This window comes from Onychostoma macrolepis, chromosome 13 (assembly GCF_012432095.1).
Source record: "Onychostoma macrolepis isolate SWU-2019 chromosome 13, ASM1243209v1, whole genome shotgun sequence".
NCBI lineage: Eukaryota > Metazoa > Chordata > Actinopteri > Cypriniformes > Cyprinidae > Onychostoma > Onychostoma macrolepis.
Window position 1 is genome coordinate 13,778,834 of NC_081167.1, and position 18,169 is coordinate 13,797,002.

Consider the following 18,169-nt stretch of genomic DNA (forward strand, 5'->3'; position numbering starts at 1 on the left):
CATTCTCAAATAAAGTTTTGGTGCGATCTCACAGTAGTTTATTGCTTATTGAAAGACTGGTGGAGGTCGCCATCTGTTGGTACGTATATGCATCTTACTACAGAAATGACTGGACCAGTGGTTCTCAACCTTAGCAACTCTAAAGGTTATTATTTTTATCCTGTTTTGTACCTCTCCAGAAAAGGTGCCTGTTTTTGTACCTTTTAACAAACACAAATCAGAGTCATTAGCTATAGCTAACTAAAAAAAAAGAACAACAACAACAAAAAAAAAACATTAAAATAATAATAACAACAACTATTAGCTAATTAAAATAAACACTAACTGAAATAAAACACATTTATTTGTTAAGTTAACTGTAATAGTAACTAATGTAATAGTTAGGCTTATGCTAAAAAATTAATTAATTAAAAATAACGCTCCAAATGCGGAATTTGTCACTGTGGAAATTGTAAAACACTACTACTTTGCTCTAGCCTAGCTGAGTGACTGTCTCTGAAGAGTGAAAAACACACAGAAGTTGACATATATTTTAGATCCACTAACAATTAATGAGGGGAAAACTGAAAGTTTGTTTGCCAAGGTTAAACAATGAATTGAAAAATTGTTTGGGTTATCAGAGGTGAGTGTAAAGTTCCTGATTTTTCTCCAAATTAAGAAATATTTTCTAACATGTTGAGTCCTGTTCACAGTGACAGTGTTCCTACTAAAACATAGCCTGAGTGTCAACAGATTCAGTATTTTAATTATTATTTAAATATAATTTGCTAAAAAAATATATATATAAAAATTTGGGACATCACTTCCCAGCTGAGAACCACTGGAATATCCTTGTGTTGAGGACACAGGCTGGTGGATTACATTCTACTTATTCTGTCTAATGCTTTTTACAATTTAATGGCTTTATAGTTAACTATGGTTAAACATAAATCCATTTCTCCTTAGCAATGAGATTAACTTTTATATGAGAAAACAAAATCGAAACCTTTTGACGTTTATCCTCATGTCCATAGTTAATTAAAGATCAATTATTCTGAACAAATATATTGACAACTGTTCAATCAAGCGTCATTCTTCTCGTCTGGTTTAAATGCATTTCTCAATTAACCTGAGTTAATTTCATTCTAATAACCGTAAGTGGAGAACTGGGTTTCTACAGGCCATCGGTGACAAGCAGGGTTCAAGATCATTTGAAATATTCCCCTCACCTCATCGCTCTTTCTCTCTCTCTCTCTCACTCTCTATGGGAATTATCTGAATTGTAATAACTAAATCGATTTGTACCAGGCCTGGCTCCAGCTCTCAGATTTAAGGTGGGTTGGACAGTTGGGGTGGTGGGTGTTGGATGATATCTTGGATGGGCCATGGCCTGATTTGCACTGTATCATACAATAAAAGAAACTGATCTGATTTAAGAGTTTGACTGTGGAAGAAAAAGTCTGAAAAACACAAAACTCATTTTGCAAATGAATGTCAAAATGATATAGTCACCATCATATAAAGTGGAACACTTTAATGTGCTGCATGGCACCAAATCAAGACCATTCTTTCCAGCAGTGTCTGGGAAACTGGAGAAAGTAAAGAATGACGTGACAAATACTGCTGGACCAAATGGCACCAAATTAAAGTTATTGATTGCTGACTGTGCTTACAAACACCAAACAATAGGGAGACTGACAGTTTAAATTGCACTTCAAAGTAGGCTGGTAATGAATGAAACCGTTAGTTTAGGAGGCCAAATGACTGAGCTATCTCATGGGCTTACACATTTCTCACAGGTGGTGTGTCTAGGTACACCTCTGCCAGTGGATCATCAGTGGGTTGGCTACTGCAAGGCTATTTATCAGACAGCCACTGCCTGGAAGTTAATGCCATTGTCAGTATCCACTCTCCATGCTCTCCATGGGGTAAGGCCAGTGCAACTTCTGAAGAATTTGATCTGAAGCAATAATGAGAATAAAGACTCCAGGTACCAAGAATTATATATTAATTAATATTATGCTAGAAATATAAAATTATAAATAATTAAAAGCATAAGTAGATGGCTATAGTAGAGGTACCTATACTAGTTCTGGCCTACCAAGGTTGTAGATTAGGCAAAGTTTGTTTATTTGCCTTAATCAACGAATTAAAGTGTTGTTGCTGCGCATGCGTTTGCGCACAGTATGCAGGTGGCAAGATTGCGCATGCGCATCGCATGAGTAGCCCACTACGTTTATTTTGAAACGCTTTACCCGCGAAACACTTCAACTACAAACTAATCTTTCCTGTTTTCCCCTCATTATTATTGTTATAATAATAAAAATGAGTCTAGACACTCTTTTTGAGCAAATTTTATTGACAGAACAGCAAGTGTCAGAAAATATCAAGCAGCTTCATGAAGGTAACAGCAGATTAGTTAACGGTTAATTTCAGATGCGCTCGCGAGTGTGTTTAAACGTGAAGAAACACTAATATAATTATTTCACATCAAATATTTCAATATTTCGTAAGTTTGTACAAAATTAAGCTTGTAGCGTTAGAAAATGTTCGTTATTTTGCTCATTCAGTTAAAGCTGCCATCAAGAGTGTACAGGACAAAATAAACTCCTCACGTGAAAAACAGGAGGAAGCACATCGTGAACTGGATGAGAAGGTATGGTCGGTTAACGTTACCCAGTGATTAAAAAGAGACACATAATGACAGATTAGAAAAGATTAATTTCCCTTTTCAGTTTTCTTAAGTGTTATGTGAATGTATAGGCCTACCTCAGATAGAAATATTGCCACACAGCAAAGGATGTGCACTGTCACTCATCTTAAAGTTTATCTGTGCAAAAAGCTGATATGCAGTATTAATATCCTTTGGCGCTGTGAAAAGGCATTCTGTTTCATGATTAAAACACTTCATCTAATGGACAGGATACATTAAAATGGAGTGGATCAATTCAAAGCGGCACTGCAAAATCAATCTCGTTTCTTTCAGATTACATTAGTATTATTGTTGAAAAACCTTTAAAAATACAATTAACCTTGCAAACATATGGTATACAGTTTGTTTGATACCAATGTCAGAAATAGTAAGTCAATGAGCAATTGAATCATTTGGTTAAAGAGGTCATTGCATGAATAGCCTACTGGGGTCAATACAGAGACGGACTATATAGGATTCTGAATGCAAAAGCTTCCAGATGTGTCCTATTCACATAAACTGATAATCATGCAGTGAAGATTCATTTTTGTATAAAATGTATGTTTAGCATTTTCACAATTCATACGTTATGCATTGTGGCAAGTTTAAAACATTTAGTACAGACTCCCTGAATGACCTCAGTGATCCACCTGAGATGGTGAATGTCTCAAAAGACGTGTCTAATTTTCTGCGTAATATGTTTGGTCAGACCAACGCGTCCCGTGTAATTATGAGACGTAATTTGCTTGCATTCTTTGAAGCCAGGTAGAGAATAATTACCTGAAGGATTCTTGATGTCTTTCACACTTGACTGAGCTGGTAAAAGGAGAGAAGCAGAGACTTGAATTCAAAAGGCAATGCTATGCCAATTACAGAATGACCTACAAACAAAATGACATAAGCTTACCTTAACAAACAGCACTGAAGCCACTGATCCGGCAGATGAGCAACATGCTGTGCTGCCGCAATGTCTTTGTGCAGCCAGTTAGAAAACTTCACTGTTGTGAATGCAAAGTTAATTTTGTGGGATGCTTCATTTGGGGACCATCTGACACAAGACACTGATCAAATTCATGATTCATTTGTGATCGTAGGCTCAGCTCCTGGCTGAAACCAAACTGCAGTTTGCATTGATGACAAAGCGACAAGATCAACTGGAAAGGCAGAAAGAGGAACTCCTTGGACTGCAGAGAGATCTCAAAGAAAACCTGGTACATACAACCATCCACATTGGAGTTATATTCCTTCTTTTTGGAAAGACCGTTTTCTCTTCATTACACACTCCATTAAAACACAACAAAGTTAAGTCTGAAACAATATTATTATAATTATGAAAATAGTCACCATCATGTGGACTGATAAAGAAAGTTTTCAGACCTAGTATTATCCATCATCCACTACAATGCACATGCTGAAGTGTTAAAATATGCTTTTGTACTATTTGTAATCTGCATAATAGCCTTTCCATTATTTTAAAATTCAGGACAGACTGAAAAGAGAATCCCGTGAAGAAAGAGAGAAATTCTTGAAGGAAATGATAACTTTCAACAATGAATTCAACCTAATCAGCAACCGAAATGCTGTTTTTCACACCCAAACTCTATCTAAAATCCAGAGTTTGGAGCTGGAAGCTGAAACTCTACACAAAGGTAAAAGTTAAAAATAAAATTAAAATCAGACAAAAGTATTTAATGCACAAACTACTGTACTCTGTACATGAGGCAGATCTGATCTAAATTAATCCAGTAACAGCTGGGAATGGATAGTTTACAGTAACTGCTGAATAAGATAATACAGGCTTACACATAAGTTTTAATATCAGGCAATTATCCATCATTATGTATATTCAAAAATGTATGGTTGGTAAGATTTTTAAGTCTCAGCACATCAAGAAGACTTTTTTTTGTATCAAAAGATACAGTAAAACAGTAATACTGCGAGTTTTAATTGTTTTTTTTAACAATTTATTATATTTTTATAATTTTTTAAAACTGAATTTTCAGCAGCCATTACTCCAGTTTTCAGTCTCACATGATCCTTTAGAAATCATTATAATATGCTGAATTGGTGCTAAAGAAACAATGTTGGAGTGTTGAAAACAGTTTTGCTGTTTAATATTTCTGTGAAAATTGCAATAGAAAGTTCAAAAGAACAGTATAATTTTGAAATAGAAATCCTTTGTAACATTGTTTTTACTTTCACTTCAGTCAATTTAATGCATTCTCATTGCTGAATAAAGTCAACGTTGAAGTAAAATGTAACTATTTTATTGTATTTTTGACTTAGCTGTGGAAGCTATCATAATGTAAATCTTTCACCCATAAGATTTAGATTAACAAGATTAACAAGCACTGAATGACTAGCCTTTGTTGACATGCTGAAGTGTCATTCAGCTTGCAGAAAATGCACGGTTGTTTCTCAGGTTTAGATAAAAACATATCCGATGGTATAAAGAAGGTATGACAAGGTGAAAACAAAACTTTGTATTCAGAAGACATCCACAAAGTTATCATTGAAGTAGTGCTTGTTCTTCAAAGGACTGTTTGTTGTAGCTCTAACCACCTGCCAGCAGGTTACTTAAGTTGTCACCTTTGCTGTTCCTCAGAGATGGACTTGCTGAAGCAAAAAAACACTTTGCTAAGCTCCATGGAGGCAGAGAAGAGATCACTAGAAGCTGAGCTCCAGGATATACAATCACAGCTTACAGGTAAAACAGGGCTCTGCTCGCTTAAGAACTTCCTCTCACAAAGTTTAGAAATATCAATGTGTCAAAATAGGCCTCTCATCCCTTTATTTTTCTGTTCGTCTGCAGATATAGAGAGAGATCTGAAGGAAGCAGTGGCACTGACAGAGAGTTTGAAGACAGAGAGGCTCATGGTCCGTCAGAAACCCTTGACAGACAGCACTTGTATTAGGCAAGAAAGTTATCACCCATCGTAATGTTAGTGTGATAGCATGATCCATGAGGAGTGTGAGTAAAGATAGCTGAATTTCCCTTCATCCATCTCTCCATCTTCCTCCTCCTGTCACTTCACCATGTGTAAATAATGCAGCATTAGGTCCATTCTATTAATTAGGTCTTTGATATGTTGCTTACTATGTCCGGTCCAGAGTTAGATAAACACAACTCCTTCAGATCAGCGGCCCTCTAGGAAGTGATGATGGAAAGGGGATCGATAGCTAGCCTGTCTCAGGAAGAAAGTTCCTCCACTGGGGTGCGTAAATCATACGTGGGGGTAGTGTGTGGAGCGTAGCACAAATCTTCCTCATTAATAGGACAGGCTGTATAAGCTCACAGGATGTGCTGAGGATGAGGCTTTTGGGACAGTGTTGCTAAGCTCAGGATATGTTCATTCCTCTCCTATGTAGTCATGAATCACACTTAAACGCATGCCCCCATCGTGCATAGGGCAGTTTTTCCCCTCTATTGATCATCTGCAATTTAACACGTCAGTAGAAATTAACAGTGTCTATGTAAGTGGAAGTTTTGAGAGAGACTCAACATCCCAAACTTTACTACATGGCAAGGTTTTAGTGATTTATTTTGCTAATGTGAAGATGTTTCTAGTTTTAAATATTTTGTGACCCTAAAGAAGATTGTTTCCAAGTTGATTTTCAGTAGTATTTAGTGAGCTTATTCACATTCCTTATTTGCAGTTCACACCAAATAGATAAAAAACTTTTTTTTTTGTTGTAGTTGTGCAAACGTATACAACATAATTGTTCCAAACTTTATTAGTAAATGCTAAAATCACTTTTAAAATGTGCATTCAAACAAAACATTATTTTATGTTGATTTGCCTTAATTGGTTACATCCTGGAAACCCATTAAGCTGGAACAAGAAATCTCATTTCAAAAAGATTTGCTTACTTTTGTTCTGATATTAGTACTCTGTGTTTTGAAAATGTCTTTCTTTTTTCAAAGCAATTTTTCAATCTAAAGTAGCTCATTTAATTATGTCTTTATATGAAAAGCTAAGCATTGGCCCAGTATATATTTAGTTTTAATTAGTCCCGTTATACATTTCCTTACTGTACAAAATTGTGGATTTCCAAGGCTATGGTGTGTATCACATACAGTGGCCATATTTTGGCATTAAGGCTTGTTTTTCTCTTAAAGTTGTAGTTGTAACCTGATAAAGGAAGATTGTATACCATTCATGTCATTTTTGTGATTATATTCTGTACTCAGTGAATATGTGTTTATTCAAGGTTGGCTTTTCTTGTAGTATGCTAAGGATTTCACTGTGCTCGCTTTAGCAGAGATGCCCCTCAGGCTCTGCTGAAAATATGTGCAAATTTCCTGCAATCATTTCCCTGAATATGAATTGATGTATGAATATATGAATCATTTATATCAATCTATCTATCTATCTAAACATCCAGTATTTAGACTGATATTTCCTTGCAAGTCAGCATTTAGAAAATTATTTCTAACAAATACATATTAACTAGCTTTCAGAAAGTACACATATTACAGTAATAGTTCTCTGCTCGACACAATCAAAGAAATGATCAAAAAATAATGATTGAGTGATTTTTATTTTTTTTTTAAATTTCAGTTTCACGTCGTTCATAAGTATATTTTTCTCTTTTCTTTTAGTTCTCTTTATAATATGAAGTGTAAACTGGAATGATTTTAACAAGATTATTTATTTATTTATTAAGATTTGAAATGATGTGTTGAAATGTTTCATTTTAAGCTTGCGTCATTTTGCTTTGAGCCTCATGATTGGTTAACCATGACCAGTTCTCCTGCATGTGTCTGTGTGTGACATTCAGACTCAAGAAAGAGCTGGAGTTATATAAAGAAGAAGAGCTTGAGCTTCTGCGAGAGACCCTCAGCTCTGAGATTCGCTTCCTGCAACTGGTAACTATGTACTTTTCAAACACAATGAAATAAAAAATGCACTACTACAATCTACTTATACCCAAAGCTAAGGCACTGAGGAAGTATATTTTAAGCAGTTTAGTCTGAAAAATGGATGAAAACAGCTATTGAGCTTTCTAGGCACATGCTAATAGGAACGTGTTTGTTATCACACAATGAAGAAAACTTTTTTTCTTTGCAGAAGTTATCACAGAAGGGCATTTTGTGTTGAGAGGGCTTCAGTGAGACTTCAGCGTGTGCTTCAAAAACCCTCTGTGTTTTGTAGGCTTATATTACTGTCACTTATGTTTTGCCTTTAAATTATTTTTAGTTGGTCACAGACTTCATGTACAGTTTAAAGAATATTGTAACAACTATAGTTTAGATCTTGCTTATTTGTACTGTTAAAAAAGTTTAAATAAACTAGCTCTTTCTAGAGTAGAAATGTTGTTATTAGATGCCCATCTTCATCCGATTCTGTTATGCATTCACATTGCAGTTTTATCTAAAATGCTGATAACACTGGCATCTAGTGGTTCTGTTGCAACAATACATCCCAAAGAGAACATTTGAATTACCTTTTATCTATGCTTGCAAATAGACTAAATTGTGTTCATGTAATTCCTAAAAATAGGCTGCTGCTTTGTTATTAAATATGTCATTAAACATTTTGGACACAAATGGAAATGGACTGTTTTGGCTGTCTAAAGAAAATCAGCACGGTGGAAATGTTACACATCACGCAATCATTTTTAAAATAAACAGGGACAGATTCAGACAGGGCCTTATCATTATGAAGATTCATTAATTGTTACATCATGTACACTAATTCCTTAAGTGTGACATTTTCCATAATTTCCATTTTATTAACATATTTGCACTTATTAGTTTTTGGACTCGAGTCCAAAAACTTTAATAAAATGAACTTTGCACAGAATATCCACTATGTCAGTTCTGAACAATTTTTAGATCTCCTTTAATTTAAATTTTTTAGCCACAGAGAAGGCTGGAAGAAGCTAATGACTGTGTAATGCCTGCCATAACCAGCTCTGATTGGAAGATTTTTGTGATGTTCCCCATTAGTTGTTCATCGCTCTTTGTTTTCTGACAGTCCTGGCCCTCAGGGAAGTAGGCAAAAGAGGCTCCTGACACTGCAATGCGGGACTCTGCAGAGACAAGTTAATGGGAGATGCAAGAAAACACCTCATTCAGAACACCTTAGCATGCAGTACTATAGTATTCAGGATTTACATTGGTACCAGTAAACCTAAGAGATTCCTCCATAATAGTCAAATTTAAACAAATGTGCATGTGTAATGTTTTCAGAACTCACTTTTGCATATAGCCAGCCTGTTGCCACCAATGAACTGTGTTGTCCACTTGTCTTGTGTGGCAGAACTGCATTCCTCAAACAGCCTTGATCTTCTTATAAAACTGAAATCATAACCCTGTTTACATGGAAAGATTAAACACAGAAGAATAAATGTTTTGTTTTTAGGATAGTGGTGTGTACCCTATAGGACTGGCATGGATTCTGTTGTTAAGCTTGTTGTCAATATCTTGGGTTGTCCACTGGGAGGTGCTGATGAATCAGTGTCTGTTCAATGTCTGTTGAAGTCTGTTAGAGTGGAACTTGCACACTTGCAAAGTACAACCTGTCACAGTAGCCACACACAGAGTCTTTGTGCTTCATTGCTCGAGTATGTCGTTTGCCTCAAGTGTTCAAGTGAACACATGTTTGTTAGAACGTTTAAATACAATTTTCACTACTTTTCGCATTAAAGTGCCCCTATTATGGGTGATGAAAAGTTAATATTTTGGTTTTGGGAGTCCTCAACAACAGGTTGACATGCATGCAAGGCCAAAAAACACTTTCATTGTCTTATAATATGCATTTATTTTTACCTTACTTGCTCAACGACTCCCAAACGATTCACTCAATGATTCATTTTTCCATACCCCTCCTTTGCCTGACACTAATCTGTGGTGATTGGTCCGATTGGTCTTATTTTCACTTTATCATGCCTGTAATGCCTGATAAAGCAGATTTTGTGAGCGCAGTGCTGCTTTGTGAACAGCGTTACCGGGGACACAAATATTTTTACTGCTCTAAAAGCAGCACCTATAGTGGCAAAGAATGAATTTGCGTTTTCATCCAGACCAATGCGAAAAAACCAACAAGTGGGCGGGCAGTATGCTAATGTTTCACGTTGACGTCAACATGAAACAGCTTGGGATTCGTTTTAAAAACGACTCGTTTCAATGATTCAGAGTCGACTCTTTCTTTTGAGAGACAATAACTTTATACACGGTGCACTTTCAGATTTAAAATTTTGCAAGATGTTTTCATTCACTTAGAGCTGTGTTACACACTGAATGAAACATAATTTTCCAAAATCCATAATAGGGGCACTTTAAACAAGCTTCAAATAAAGTGTCTATTCAGTAGTCACTATAAAAGTGAAAAATAGCAGTTGCAAACATTTTGACAAAAGTGCACATACTCTTTGCAGGTTCTTAGATCAAGATTCATTTACTAGAGATGCAAAATGAAATAAGAAAAGATAAGTCTTGTTTTCTGAGAAATTTATCAAAATGACTTTGTGATTATAACAAGAACAAATTTCTGCCAATGTAGTCAGAAAATTTTAATTCTTTAAAAGGGAAAATTATATTATTTTTTGACTCCATTGGCAGATATATATTCTTGTTTCTAGCATAAATATTTTTGTTCAGTTTCATAAGACTTCTTCATTTTCAATCTCCAGTGCATGCAAAATTTAATGTCATGACTTTATGGATTTAAGAATTTCTGCTTTGATTTAAGACCTTTTTAATACCCGCAGAAACCCTAAACTCAGAAATGTAATTTATACTTTATAATGAAAAGTTTATGCAAGTTATGCTTAAACTACAAAACATTATTTTAATTTAAATCCAAATTGTATGTTTAAATCTCAGTATACAATTTATTTTTTTTTGTTATATGAAACATAGCAAAAATAAAACGTGTTATTATAGCAATGAAAATAATGTACAATATACCGCATTGCACATAGGTTTACAGTAGGCCTTATTCTTCCCAGATTCACACAGCAGGCCTCCATCCTCTGGCACAGCCGGAGCTGTACAGTTTGCTGGCAGTAACTTTCGAAACTCTGTGAAGAGAGGATCTGTTCATTACTTTATAGACATACATATTAGCTGTGTTTAACTTGCTGTCTTTCAACTATGTTTAAAAGTAATCGCATATGGTACACATCTGATACCTGGGTGTCATGCTGTGTTTGCAACAGAAAACGTATTATGAGATGATATTGCACTGTATTAAAGTTTTGGAAAAACAGCCTATATGCTATTGAGTAAAACATTAAGTAAGTAACATTAAGTATATGCTAGTGAGTAAAACATGGTAGGATAATATCATAGTATGTTGTTTAGGGTCATTGAATTACCTTCATTTTGTTGCTTCCGGATGATATCAGTCAGTGTTTGTAGTTGGTTAAAAATGTTTGCGATTTGGTATGTGGTCCATGTAATAGATACCGTTTCAAAACAATTTTTCAAATCCTAAATAAAGAGAGGTTAATATAAAAATCTTTTTTTATTTTTATACGTACCTGCAATAGTCAATGATTTTATTAAAACAATATTTTGTATGTAAATAGGTAGTTTGAGTCTGAATTGTAGCTGTAGATAATTCTATACCTGAAGCTGTTTGTCAATCTGCTCATAAGAAAAGTCAGAGGAAGAACAGGAAGAATTATTATCTCCATAAGATGTAGTCAATAGAAATGCTGTAGAAAATCACAAAGACATCTCCAGTAAAAAAATCTTTACAGAGATATAAGAATCAAACCATTCAAGATTTAGCATGCATGGTGTGAAGTAATCTAAACAATGCTTACCAAAGAGCAAGCAAAGCTGCTTCCATGTTCTGCTCATTATTGTAAATTTCACGTTGTTAGTTCTGTTGCAAAAGACCTCATGCTATGTTTACCTCTGAATCGTTCTTTTTGGGAAAATGTATTGCATCATAGGTTAATGTGCACTCATCTTGTTGACCAAATTACAACACACCTGCTGTGAAAATGCAAAATTTCTAATGTTTTGAAAGAGTCTGTTTAGTTCACATCATTAATTTTATTTTCTGTCATGTTCCCAAAAAAAGACAATCAGAAATGGACAACATGCTAAATGTTTTCACTGCTCAAACAGAACAGACTAATTGCCAGAACACAACTAGTCTGGTATACTTCATAACTCTTTTGTTGTGTTTTTCAGCTTCTGTTTGCTTTGATATTAAGTTGTGTTTTGCACCCATGAATCTCTGTAGGATATTTACTCACTCACTGTTGGTCAGAGTGGTTCTGGACTTAACAGCTTTATCTTAACATAGACTATGGCAGGACAGTGACCAACTGTGCCAATATTTATACCATTCACTTAAAGGGATAGTTCACCCAAACTGACCCACAAGTTGTTCCAAACCTGTATAATATTTCTTCTGCTAAACACAAAAGAAGATGTTATATAGATATAAGATAAGAATGTGGGTAACCAAACAGTTGTTAGTCCCCATTGACTTCCATGTCATGGAAAAGAAAATACTATACTACTAGGTGCAAATACTAGTAAATGTGGACCAGAAACTTCATAAATGCTGTTCTTTTGAACGTTCCATTCATTAAAGTATCCTGGAAAATATGAGTCATGTGACTTTGTCAGCAGCAATAATGGCTGCTGAAAATCCAACTTTGTCATTAAAGGAATAAATTACATTTTAAAACATATTGAAATGAAAGAGATATACATGAAATATTGTTACAATTACATTTAACCTCTTAACTGTCACCGTCCACCCTGTGGGACGCCTACGTTTACTTCACTATTTTACAATTAAATCCTAATCTAATCATGACAAACTATATATCGTTGGAAAGGTCTAAGACTCCTAAATAGGTATTTTACCACTTTTTTTGTTAAAAAATTATGTAGGAAAAGTAATAGATTAATTTATGAGAAGAGTGCACCTGAAAAATCTACATCATAACAGGAGTTCTGACCTTTGTCACAGAAAGTCTTCTTTTTTGCCTTGTTCTCTATCACGCTTTAGAAATCATAAGAAATTATATATCAGTTGAAAACTTAAAATCTCAAAATTCATCCTTTGAAACCCATTTTAAAATCAGACATTGCATTACCATGGAAATGGTACATCAAAATCACGTTGGAAAATGTTTTCATTCATGAATTACAAAAAAATAAGTCTGGATAGTGCACTATAATGTCTCTGTGAGTGACAGTTAAGGGGTTAATTCTAAACATATATACATGTGTGTGTTGATTTTCAGCATTTAATTTGCTTAGCAGTAGTTAGCTACCTTAAAATTTGCAGTTTATAATATCATATAACTGAAATTGGCGTTGTTTTGTAAATGGAGGGTTTGGCGGGTTTGTTGTTTATCTACCCAGACTAATATGATGTTCAACACAAGTAAAGGAACAGGTTAGATTGTGCATGTGGGATTGAGAGCTAGAAGGGTTCAGGCATTATAGACATACTGTACTGTAGATTGAAGGGAGGATGTAAAATGGATGAGAAAGTGTAAACTCAGTTGAAGTGTACCTTCAAACAGAGGGTTCACATGGCATTAAAGATGGATTGGCAGCAAGAAGACATGGCTTGGTAGTAATGAAGAAGTATAGGAAGAATGTGCACCTGTCTTATTTCATTTTTTATGAGAGAAGATACAAAACAGTGGGAGCTGTCATGGAAATATGTTTAATGTTTCATGTTCACTTATGCGTGTAGAGAAAAGTAGAAAAGAGGTGAAAGTTGACACTTAAAAGGGAGTATAAGGAATGAGGGATTGGTTAATAACATGCCTTAAGCAGTATACTCAGAGGAGAACTTTGTGTTGGGAATTTGGCATGGACCGAGTGTTGGCCAATCCTTGTTATAGAGGGTCCCAGGCAGTAATCTATCCAATACACCCCACAGCTGGAAACCTTCTCTGATGTATGCTTGGATAGAGGAGCTCAAGGGCAAATTCTGATGCAAGGCCTCCACAAGGGCCATGGTATTTATAGATTTGGCACAGAACAGAAGGAATGAGGGTTCGTGATGCCTCAAAACAGTCTAGCTTGCTCATGGGAAGGGATAGAGAAAGACAGTGAGGAGTTTTCTTTCTTTTCGCTCTTCTTACCCTTCCGTCAAAGAGTAACTCTGTCTTTTCAAACCTTGAGCTTAGTCTTTAAACATTTGAAATGAAATAGGAATTGCTGTTCTGTGTTGAGCTTCCAGAAATCAGGAATGAATGCCTTTTTGAAATATAACAATATATTTTCAGTTTGTTGCACATAAAAGCAGAAGATTCATGTTGGACTTTAATTAGAATTTAAAATGAAGAAAAGGACAAGGACAATTTTTCAACTGTTCCAGTTAAGACTCAATCACCTTTGGGATTCATTTATGAGTCAAATCCACTCTTGGGCGTTCTAAGCATCTTGTATTTTCTGCTTACTGAGTGGTGCAAAGCTGTAAAAATAAATAAATAAATAAACACAGGAAAACGGCTATGTCACAGCTGCTTTGGCTCAAAGTGGAGAACATGGAGGAAAAGAGAGAAAAAAAATACGCTGCTGGCATTTCAACACCAGAACACCTTAGCCAATGGCTGGTTAAGCATCCTCCCCTAGTGCTTTCCTAATTCTAAATGTCACCGCCGTCTTGATGCTTTTTCACCCTTTCCATCAGAAATGCCATTGCTTTGGGTTATGGCTTCATTGGCTGCTCATTTCATGTCACATCATAATTTTTTGTCCAACTAACTCTTTTTAGCTTTGAGTTTTTAGTTTGGTATGCTGTAGAACATAACTGACACAATCAATATTCATTACCACCTATACTACCATTGAAAAGTTCAGGGTCAGTAAGATTTTTTAAAAATGTTTTTTGACAGTAATCTCAAATGCTCACTACTTGATAAAAAAGTACAAAATAGTGATGTAATGTTGTGAAATGTTTTTGTCAAATGTCAAAATGATGTTAATATATTGTAATATGTTTTAAAATGTAATTTATTTATGTGTTGGCATTTCGCAGTGCTGAATTTTCAGCAGCCATTACTCCAGTCTTCAGTGTCACATGGGCTCTTATGGTTTAAATATTTAGTATAAAGTGTTGACACAGCATATTTAGTCAAATATGCATTTTATTCTCATTGCTATTTTTGCCGTTTTTAGTGTACAATTCATTTAATATTTCCTAAGTTTCACAAGACAAAAACTACATTAGAGGAGCTGTTGACAAATCTGTATTTCCGCTTGCTCATTTTAAATGATTTTAAATACTACAAATCGCAAACCATAACCATCTGAACTGTCAGATAAAGATAGTTTTGGGGCCTGTACCATGATGGTGGCTGAACAAACTCAGGGTTACAGGATTAGTTTTGAGTTGACAAAACCAAACCAGTCCAATCCGGCTTTGTTGGTACCATGAAGCTGATCATCAACTTTCTCTGTCAACTCAGGCTTGAGTTAATGGAGTGCGTGCACATGAAAGTATGACATCAGTAATGAACAGCCAATCACATGCCTTAAAACTAGGATTCACTTCTTGTGAGAGTCAGTGCCAAGATTAAAAGATTGAACAATATGAAGAATTTAAACACATTTACACAGCATGATCATGAAACGATCTATCCATGAAAGAGGAAAACTTATATTGTATATTATCTATATTATCTTTATGTTTACATTGATTTTAAATAAAAGCTTAATAATTACTATTAAACTATGCTGGCTTGTGTAATGGATTAAGGGTATAATAATTATATAAATAATATAAAATAATTAAAAAAATAATCATCTTAAAAAATGTTTTACTATGTAGCATCCTTTAATTTGGAGTAAGAGAAACTGGAGGAGTGGCTTTATTGCGTCAGAGACATGTCACTTTGCTTGAAGCTGATTGGTCAAATTTCGGTTTGAGATCTCTAAACCAGAACATAACCTGCCCCGGAGCAGGTTAGCTGTGGAGCGTAAGTTACTATAGCGATGAACACTGCTAAAAGCCAAACCACTTTCATGGTACCTAAAACCCAGAGTTGGCGCAAACTAAACTGAAACTTACCTGGCTAACCAGCTAAACCGGCTTCATGGTACAGGCCCATGGTCTCAGGTTTGTGTTTTTGTTGGTTATTAAAAAATAAGATTTTCCCTGAAAATAGCAACAAATGCTGGCAGACGTACAGTGCCTTATGCCTTGTGTTAATGTTAAGCTAGATTATAGTTCATTCAGTTACTGGATTGCTTTTTGATTAATACACAGCTAGATCACAGACTAAATCAGTAAATTATCATTTTTAAAGGCAAGTCTGTGTTAAATGTAAATGTGGCTTGAGAGCCAGACACGGAGTTAGGCATGCTGCACTTTGTGATCCCTTATCCCAATATCGCACCATCCATATAGTGCAGCAAGTGTGCAAGACATCTGCAGACCTCGCTACACCGCCTAAAGATCACTGTATAATGGAACTTGCTTAGTGACCCAGTTCAGTCTACCTAAAGACTATGTTTTCATCTATTTACCTAGTCATTTTTCATCTAACATTATTTGTGTGAATTGAAAAGGCTGGGGTTTTGGTGCAAGCAAGTTGAAGAACACTATTTTGAAGTCTGAGTAATTCACTGTATAATGCTTCCCCCCACCCCCGTCAAGAATATACGTTTAGCTTTGTCTTATTGTCACGGGACATGGTTGTAGTAGCAATAGCGCACAATGGCGTAAACACAAAGATTCTTTAATTCCAATTTGTAATCCATTTCATAAACATCAACTCACATAATCCATTTAAGCTGGCTGCACACTAGACGATTTTCAAATCTTAAACGATTTTAAAACCATGGGAGACCACAGACATGAAGACAGTTCAACCTATTTTTAGCCTTATAATCCTGAAAGCACACACCACACAATTCAACCAGACCGCAAGACCACACACTTGAAGATTGTAGGAATGATTTCACAGTCACACGAGATCTCACTGACACTCGCAAGATCAAACGTGACTAAAGAAAAACAAAGAGGACAATCAACATTATCAGCTGGCTCTCCTGGTGCGTTTTCTGTTTCACAGTGAAAAACAAAGTATAGAAAAGAATATGGGTGATATTCTCTGCTTTCACGGGATGTTTGTGGCTGCCAAGTTTTAGCTACATCCGGTAGGTGACACTTGCTGCTCTCATTGGCTATCGCGGGAATCACGTCAGAGGCAGCCCGATCAAGAGTCATAAATATCAAACATGCTTGATATTTACAATTTGAGTTCGGCGACACTCCGTCTCAATCGGGAGCAGATAAATAATTGTAATGACACCACACACTAGAGGATTTTTGGACCAAAAAAAATTTAATTATCACTTGCAACAAGCTGTGAATCGGGCACGTTTGATATTTACATGTTTGATATTTACGACTCTTGATCGGGCTGCCTCTGACGTGATACCCACAATAGCCAATGAGAGCGAGCAAGCATCACTCACTGGATGTTGTGTGCTTCTATGTAGCTGAAACCTGGCAGCCACAAACATGCTGTGAAAGCAGAGAACATCTCGGTTACGTATGTAACCCTCGTTTCCTGAGGAAGGGAACGGAGACATCACGTCGGATGACCGACGAATTGGGATCTCGCCAGAGAGACCAATCCACTTCGAATGTAACTAAACGAGCCAATGGACATTGGCATGCGATCATTGCATCCAGCTGCCGCTGATCACAGCGTGAGTATAAGAGGCAGCAGGTGCACCGCATTAATTCATGCTTTCGCTTTCTCAGCGGTGGTACAGCGAATGTGGCGACGGGACGTGACGTCTCCGTTCCCTTCCTCAGGGAACGAGGGTTACATACGTAACCGAGACGTTCCCTTTCAGTCGGTCACTCCGAGTCACGTCGGATGACTGACGACTTGGGATCCCTACCAAAGCGCCACAGGAGCTGCCCCTTCCAGTGCCCTGTGTAGGCCTCCTGATCCTTCCTATAAGGCAGATGATAGGACCGGGCTCTACACAGAGAAGGTCAACTACTGTTGTTCCTTGGGCAACCCAGACAGTAGGACTTGGATAACACTGGGAAGCGTGCCCTTCCGTTTGGAAGAGGCACACTGCGGAGTCACCTCCTCCCCGAGGGGATTAAGTGGCATTTAGACATGTGAAGTAACCCCGTAGGGCCCTATTGCACATGGAAGTCTCTGAGATGGCTTAGGCTGCATCATTAGAGATGGCAGAACGTGGTCTGCCAGGGGAGACACGGCTTTAATAAGCATACCATGGAATACACATATGGGATCCCAACAGGGTCACTCATATAGGCACCAACCTCACACCAGATTTCAAGAATTCATTGGCTGAAAGGCCTGGTGCCGGACGCTCCGCCACGTCCAGACGCCGGAGTGCTGGAGGACTCGACAGGGTTTGCCTGGTTAAGGAACTCTCTGGAGAATTAGGCGTAAGAACGCCGCAAGCCGACTCTGAGCCAGGCCTCTCAGTGCCACTACCTGTCTGAGGTGAGAACACAGGAGGAAACCAGTTCGACACGTAGGTTATAAAACCTAGCGAATGTG

The 18,169-nt window shown here is 36.5% G+C and overlaps 3 protein-coding genes across 6 annotated transcripts in view; 1 reads left to right on the plus strand and 2 right to left on the minus strand.

The window, feature by feature from the left end:
- gfra1a (gdnf family receptor alpha 1a) overlaps positions 1–2,767 on the minus strand; it is an 83,652-nt gene extending 80,885 nt beyond the window's left edge. The window contains exon 1 of one of the 2 annotated variants that reach the window (XM_058796167.1): positions 2,749–2,767. The gene's annotated coding sequence lies outside the window, so the exon portion shown is untranslated. Of the gene's footprint in view, positions 1–1,284; positions 1,301–2,748 lie in introns of those variants that run through there. The other variant, XM_058796166.1, reaches the window with a different exon arrangement.
- On the plus strand, positions 2,182–8,181 carry ccdc172 (coiled-coil domain containing 172). 3 transcript variants are annotated; one of them, XR_009273958.1, is made up of 8 exons: positions 2,182–2,383; positions 2,550–2,635; positions 3,766–3,882; positions 4,155–4,320; positions 5,277–5,378; positions 5,484–5,642; positions 7,454–7,541; positions 7,744–8,181. XR_009273958.1 is itself a non-coding variant. In XM_058796171.1 (8 exons), exons 1-8 carry the CDS (start codon positions 2,305–2,307, stop codon positions 7,771–7,773), a joined length of 771 nt encoding a protein of 256 aa, XP_058652154.1. In that variant the 5' UTR covers positions 2,182–2,304; the 3' UTR covers positions 7,774–8,181. The 3 variants fall into 3 exon arrangements, 2 of the variants coding, with proteins under 2 accessions (XP_058652154.1, XP_058652152.1); XM_058796171.1 differs by having other exon boundaries at positions 5,484–5,586; XM_058796169.1 differs by having other exon boundaries at positions 5,484–5,586; positions 7,454–8,181.
- Positions 8,182–8,326: 145 nt separating this feature from the next.
- Positions 8,327–11,553, minus strand: si:ch1073-126c3.2 (uncharacterized protein LOC555816 homolog). The gene is made up of 6 exons (XM_058796172.1): positions 11,450–11,553; positions 11,250–11,338; positions 10,997–11,111; positions 10,587–10,699; positions 8,875–8,989; positions 8,327–8,707 (listed from the first exon to the last, which is right to left on the minus strand). Exons 1-6 carry the CDS (start codon positions 11,484–11,486, stop codon positions 8,532–8,534), a joined length of 645 nt encoding a protein of 214 aa, XP_058652155.1. The 5' UTR covers positions 11,487–11,553; the 3' UTR covers positions 8,327–8,531.
- Positions 11,554–18,169: the final 6,616 nt, after the last annotated feature.